General features: G+C 61.0%; 1 protein-coding gene and 1 non-coding gene across 2 annotated transcripts; both read left to right on the top strand.

Moving 5' to 3' along the window:
- On the top strand, positions 1-1,872 carry RPL13 (ribosomal protein L13). Its single transcript, XM_059152682.1, has 6 exons — positions 1-125; positions 295-415; positions 543-684; positions 867-1,040; positions 1,162-1,218; positions 1,700-1,872. Exons 2-6 carry the CDS (start codon positions 312-314, stop codon positions 1,856-1,858), a joined length of 636 nt encoding a protein of 211 aa, XP_059008665.1. The 5' UTR covers positions 1-125; positions 295-311; the 3' UTR covers positions 1,859-1,872.
- LOC131819017 (small nucleolar RNA MBII-202) lies at positions 730-814 on the top strand. Its single transcript, XR_009349021.1, has one exon. It is a non-coding gene; the product is annotated as a small nucleolar RNA MBII-202 (small nucleolar RNA).
- Positions 1,873-6,445: the final 4,573 nt, after the last annotated feature.

Raw genomic sequence — 6,445 nt, 5'->3', positions numbered from 1 at the left:
CTTCCGCGATCCCCGGCTCTGACTGGCCGGAAGGCCTCGGCGCTTCTGATTGGCGGAGCCCGGCACCATCCCGGCGTGCTTTGCGGCACCGGCTCTTTTCCGCCGGCTGTTCGCCCTCGCAGGAGGTGGGTGCGCGGGCTCGCGGCGCCCTTGGCGGCCTCGGGCCGCATCCGCTGCCATCCGCGGCCATCGGGGTGGGGCTGCTCCGGGCGCGGCCGCAGAGGGGCTCCGGGCCCGCGCGGCAGACGGGAGAGGGCCGTGGCCCGGGCCCTGACTCGCTCCCCGCGCCCGCAGGCCCGTAGACCGCAGCCATGGCGCCCAGCCGGAACGGCATGATCCTGAAGCCGCACTTCCACAAGGACTGGCAGCGGCGCGTGGCCACGTGGTTCAACCAGCCGGCGCGGAAGATCCGCAGGTGAGCCGCGGGGCGGGGGCGGGGCCGGTGCGGGGCCGGGGGGCGCTGGGGCCGGGGCGGGGCCGGGGGGGGCAGCCCGCGCCCTCCCGGGCTCCCCGCACGCGACCCGACCGCTCTGTGCGCGCAGACGCAAGGCCCGCCAGGCCAAGGCCCGCCGCATCGCCCCGCGGCCCGCGTCCGGGCCCATCCGGCCCATCGTGCGCTGCCCCACCGTGCGGTACCACACCCGAGTGCGCGCCGGCAGGGGCTTCAGCCTGGAGGAGCTGCGGGTGAGTGCGGGCGCGCGGGGCGGGGCGGGCGGGGCGCGCAGCCCGTGATGACCGTCTCCGGAATCGCTGCGCTCCGTGATGACACCGCGCTCGAACCCTTTTCCGTCTGACGGCTGCGGGGCGGGGCGGCGGGGCGGGGTTGCGGGGCGGCGCGGCGGGGCTCACGCGCGTCCGCGTCGCAGGCCGCCGGCATCCACAAGCGCGTGGCGCGCACCATCGGCATCTCGGTGGACCCGCGGCGGCGGAACAAGTCCACGGAGTCGCTGCAGGCCAACGTGCAGCGGCTGAAGGAGTACCGCTCGCGGCTGCTGCTGTTCCCGCGCCGGCCGGCCGCGCCCCGGAAGGGCGACAGCTCGGTGAGTGCGGCCGGGGACGCGCGGGGGCGGCCCGGGGGCGGGGCGGGGACGCGCGGGGCTGTGAGCTCCAGCCCTGGGCGCCCGCGCTGAGCCCCGGCGACTCCCGCTTCCTTACCAACAGGCTGAAGAACTCAAGCTGGCCACGCAGCTGACAGGCCCCGTCATGCCCATCCGGAACGTAAGCGGGGGTGTGCGGGGCGGGCCGGTGCCCTGGCCGGACGGGCTGGGGTCGGAGGGCGCCCGCTGGGCCCCGTGTGGTGTGCGGTATGGGGGCAAGAGCCCTGGAACTCCGGGAGGAGCGTCTGCATTCTTAGCCGCTGGGCGCTTTGACGGGCGGCCTTGCCCTGTCCCCTGGGGACTTGCTGGTCACATGCACCTTCCACTGCTGGAAGGGCCGGCCACGGGTCACTCTCTGGACACCGGGATCCTGCAGACGACTGGGCTCTTGAGGTTCCTCTGGCAGGAGAACTGGGCCCACAAATGCACACCCCCGAGGTGGTTGCTGCCGTGTGTTTAGGGTGACCCCAGGGAGGCTCCTTGTGATGTCCCTTGGTGGCTGCGTGTGGCCTTTGAGCAGTGGGCAGGCAGAGCCAGGTCCTCCGGGTGTCTGCGGACGGGAGATGCCGCCCAAGGCCTTGACAGCAGCCCGTTCCGTTCAGGTCTACAAGAAGGAGAAGGCCAGAGTCATCACGGAGGAGGAGAAGAACTTCAAGGCGTTTGCCAGTCTTCGCATGGCCCGTGCCAACGCCCGGCTCTTCGGCATCCGGGCGAAAAGGGCCAAGGAAGCAGCGGAACAGGATGTTGAAAAGAAGAAATAAAATGTCCTTGGCCACTCACGTGCCTGCGGTCTGCGTGTGGTGGCGGCCTTCTGGGAGGGCTTGGGGGCCAGAACGTGGTAGCCTGTGTCCTTGCGGCCTGGACCCGGCCGGGGTGATCGCATCCTTGTGTGGCAGCCCAGACACAGAGTGGCATCTTCTGTGCTTCAGGACTGTCGACTGGGTCACTCGCGCCCCTCTCCCGTGCGCGTGTCACAGGAACCGTTGAACAGAGCAGTTCCCACTTACTGGAGTGTTTCGGGACCGGGGGCCAGGTCTTCTGGGCCTGTCTGCACCCGGTGCTCACAGCTGGGGCTGGGCCGCCCCGAGCCCGTCTTCAGGCTACTGTGCCTGCGTGGCGGCTGGGCAGAGCTGGGGTAGCTTCCAGGCCCACGCCCGGGGGAGGCTGGGGGCGGGACAAGCAGGACCTGACCTGGATCCCCTGTGGTAGCGCAGCACCCAGGTTCTTTTGAAACCACAGCTTGCTTTCTGCCCATGTGGGGTGCGGAGATGGGGCCGGAGCAGGGCCTGCTGGGAAGAGCCGCTCTGGGAGCTGCTGGTTTGGATCCCCCGGCTCTGCGGGTCTCCAGCAACCATGAGTGCCGACAGTTGGGCCACTGGAATCCCGGAACCAAATCCCAGTGGCTTTCATCAAACATGATCTGGGGGGCTGGCCACTTTGCACACACGAAATGCAGTTTAGAGATTTTATTTATTGACAGGCAGAGAGAGGAGGAAGCAGGCTCCCCGCTGAGCAGAGAGCCTGATGCGGGACTCGGTCCCAGGACCCTGAGATCATGACCTGAGCCGAAGGCAAAGACTTAACCCACTGAGCCACCCAGGCGCCCCAAAATGCAGTTTAGGAGCCTTGTCCCTGGCAGCCCCACAGAGGGAACGGGGTGGGGCTGCCTCTGGGTGACGGCCTCCGTTCCCTGTGGCTTGTGCCGCCGAAGAGCTGGACTCGGCCCGTGCAGTGGTAGGTAGCCAGGCCCCCTGCGTGTGGTCTTCACAGGTCAGAGTCCAGTCCTCTGGATGAGTGCAGGGTGGGGGTCCCTGTGCTCCAGCCTCTGGCGTGAGGGGAAGAAGCACCCGTGCACCCTTAGGCGTCACTTTGCCTTCATCACCTACTTGCCCTGTCCCCCTTCTGGCATCGTGCCACCGGAGTGAAGGGCCTTTCCAGGTGCACGGAGCGCCGGGAAGAGGCCAGGCACCCGCTGGGGAGAGGGTGGGAGGGGGACCTGTGCTCTAGGGCCCTGTTGGTGGGTTCTCAACACACGGTGTGTCCGGTGTGACCAAGCCGCTTCCCCGAGTACCTTCTCCCCGTCACTCGGCTCAGAGCCGTGGGTGTTCGTTCGGTAAGCTAGACGTGCCGGCTGGTGAAGCCAGGCAGGACGGAAGCCTTGGGCAGCTGGGCCCGTAAGCCGACAGGTGCCAGGGCCCAACCGCTCGGTCCACCGTACTCCCTGACCTCCGGCTGAGGACTGACTGCTGTGGCCCACAGTGCCCTCCGTGGCAAGTCCCTCGTGTCTGCGTCCGCCGGAGCTGACCTAGGTCCCTGACGTGAGTCTGCTGTGTGACAGGAGCACAGAGGGAGCCTCAGCGGGCGTCCCCTCTGAGCCCGGGAAGCAGAGTGCCGGCCCAGCCGGTTCCTGAGGTGAGGAAGTCTCCCTGTGAGGTGCTGCTGGCCGGCGGCCAGACCCTGACTTCGCCCAGGGCAGCAGGAATCCCAGCCTTAGAATTGTAGCTCCCGGAGGATTTTCCCTCGAGTGTGGGCAGAACTCCCAAGAGAGGCGCTCCCGACACCGCCTCAAGGGAGCGGCCCCTGATGCCACAGAGCAACGAGAAAAGAAGGCCTCCGTCCTCTCTGGGCGAGGAACTGGAGTCCATCCACCAAGACCTCCGCTGAGTCACCCCTGAGCGGGGAGCCCAGCTGTGGTTGGCCTTCACCTGTGCGGGTGGTTAATTGGAAAACCAACCCCGGGACGGGCACAATTTTCCTTTCTCTCTCTGCTCTGGGTGGAATCCCACCGGCAGGCTGGGCTCTGTATGTGGCCATTGCCCCTTGGAGAAGTGGGCGGGGGGTCAGGCAGTCATTTGGAGGTTGCAGGTGTATTTGGGGGTCAGATTCCCAAAGTGGGTGCCTAGGTGTTGCTAGCAATACCCACAGTGTCCAGCAGGGGCGCTCGGGCAGCAGCCGCCCACCAGTGGCCCCCAGGCCCGTTCACCTCTTGGCTTGTTTTCCGATCCGACTTGCTCTGATAAGAATTGCAAATATTTTTTCTCAGTTTATAGTTTATTTTTCTTTTTTTAATGTTTTTTAAGTATTTTATTTATTTATTTGTCAGAGACAGAGGGAGAGAGAGCGAGCCCAGGCAGACAGAAAGGCAGGCAGAGGCAGAAGCAGGCTCCCTGTCGAGCAAGGAGCCCGATATTTTTCTTCTTTTTCATGTGACATTGGGGTTCTTCTGTAATCTTCCCGAGCTCCCTTTCCTTTGTTGATTATCTTAAAGTTATCGTACAGTATTTCTCAATCTGGAGAGAAGGTATGCGGACGGTGCCTCTCCCGGGACGAGTTGCTTTTGAATCTGTACCATATAGTTGCTTTGTTAAATATCTACAGTTGGTTAAGGGCACCTGGGTGGCTCAGTGGGTTAAGCCTCTGCCTTCGGCTCAGGTCATGATCTCAGGGTCCTGGGATCGAGCCCCGCATCGGGCTCTCTGCTCAGCGGGGAGCCTGCTTCCTCCTCTCTCTCTGCCTGCCTCTCTGCCTACTTGTGATCTCTGTCTGTCAAATAAATAAATAAAATCTTAAAAAGAAAAAGGGGGTTAAAATTAACATCCATGTCCACTTGCTTGAAACTGCTGTAATTTAGGAGGAAAACCTCAGCTGTTTTCGGTTCTATAGTCTTTTCCTTCACTCCGCCGAGCCGGGCCCAGAGCAGATGGGCACGCGCGCGCGGGGGCTCTTCTCCTGTCCCACATGCTGTGTATGCATAGGGAGCTGTACCGCCACGTTCTCTGTGATGGTGTCTTTCTTTAAGTTATAAAAAAAAAAAAGTTGTGCTCTTAGTTGAAAAGGAAAAATCCTCAACAGAAGAGCACCCTTTCCCGCCTCTGCCCTCCAAGCTCCTGGAATGACTCGAGCGCCTGCCCAGGGTGGTTTCTGTGAAGTTACGTTCTCCTGCGAACACCTGGGCCTTGGGACGCCCGCGTGGTGCTGTCGGTGAAGCACTTCAGCTCAGGTCATGAGCTCTGGTCGTGAGATGGAGCCCCACGTCAGCTTGGGATTCTGCCCCTCTCCTGCCCGTCTTGTGCTCTTGCTCTCTCTCTAAAATAAGTAAATAAGTCTTGTGGGCCTTTTGTTTTGTTTTGCTTTTTGAGGAGGCTTTTGTTTTTATGAAAAATGGGGGAGCACCTGGATGGCTCCTTCAGAAGAGTGCGTCGTGCGCCATGGGTTCGAGCCCCACACGGGGCGCAGAGATGACTTAAATAGTCAGAAGCACCCGGAATCCCGCGCCGCACTGTGCTGTGCCTGTCCATCAGGTCTTTCTCACTTCTCTACCGCGTCTACAGAGGACCCCGGGAAGTGGTGGGTGACATTTGGGGAACCCTGGAATGCTTCTGCTTTTGTGTTTAAGGGTTTTATTTGAGAGAGCACATGAGCGGTAGGGTGGGTGGCGTGGAGAGAGCAGAGAGACAGGGAGAAGCAGGCCTGCCGTCCAGCAGGGGGCCCGACACGGCTCCATTCCAGCACCCTGAGATCATGTCCTGAGCCAAAGGCAGATGCTTCACTGAATGAACCACTTTAGGTGCCCTGGAATGGTGCTGTTTTAACTTGTATTTTTTGTTTGTTAGTGAAGCCGGGCCTTCTTCTCATCTTATTCTGTGATTCATCTGTCAAATCTTTTGTCCATTTTTAAAAATATTTTTATTTATTTATTTGACAGACAGGCAGGCAGGCAGAGAGAGAGGGGGAAGCCGGCTAGAGAGCCCAATGCAGGGCTCGATCCCAGGACCCCAGGATCATGACCTGAGCCGAAGACAGAAGCTTTAACCGACTGAACCACCCAGGCACCCCCATTTTTCTATTGTGAATATTTGTCATTTTCTTGAATTGCAGCAGCTTTTTGCATATTAAGGAAACATGTCTTCTGTCATATGTGGACAGATACTTTTCCAGTTTATTCTTTTACATTTGAGTCTTGTTTGTATCTTTTTTTTTTTAATCCAATTCACCCACTGGGGATCAAACTCATGACCTTGCGATCAATCAAGAGTCAGATACTCCACTGAGTGAGACTCCCTGAGTCTTGCTTATATCTTGAGAGCCTGGGGTGCTGTCTTTAGGGGACGGTGTGGTATAGTAGGAAGACCACAGCTTGGCCTCTATAGTGGATGCTGCTTACTCTTGTTTGGCCCTTCAGCATCAGAATGCCCCCTGGGACTTCACTGTTGAGTCTTGTGCAGGTGGAACTCTGGTCTTTTGTAGGAGCCGAGGGCGCCTTCCTCCCTGCCTCCATCGCTGCACTGCCTGGCCACGTGGCCATGCTCCACACGTTGCAGGGCCTGGCCCTGTCCCCCTGGTGAGGC

Source organism: Mustela lutreola, chromosome 16 (assembly GCF_030435805.1).
Source record: "Mustela lutreola isolate mMusLut2 chromosome 16, mMusLut2.pri, whole genome shotgun sequence".
In the NCBI taxonomy this organism is placed as follows: Eukaryota; Metazoa; Chordata; class Mammalia; order Carnivora; family Mustelidae; genus Mustela; species Mustela lutreola.
The sequence above is the reverse complement of the archived record's forward strand: the minus strand, read 5'-3'. Positions and strand labels throughout refer to the sequence as shown.

Coding starts and splice junctions, on each gene's coding strand:
- RPL13 (XM_059152682.1), top strand. CDS start 312: ATGGCGCCCAGCCGGAACGGCATGATCCTGAAGCCGCACTTCCACAAG. Junction 416..542: donor CCGGCGCGGAAGATCCGCAG/GTGAGCCGCGGG, acceptor CTGTGCGCGCAG/ACGCAAGGCCCGCCAGGCCA. Junction 1,219..1,699: donor CCGTCATGCCCATCCGGAAC/GTAAGCGGGGGT, acceptor CGTTCCGTTCAG/GTCTACAAGAAGGAGAAGGC.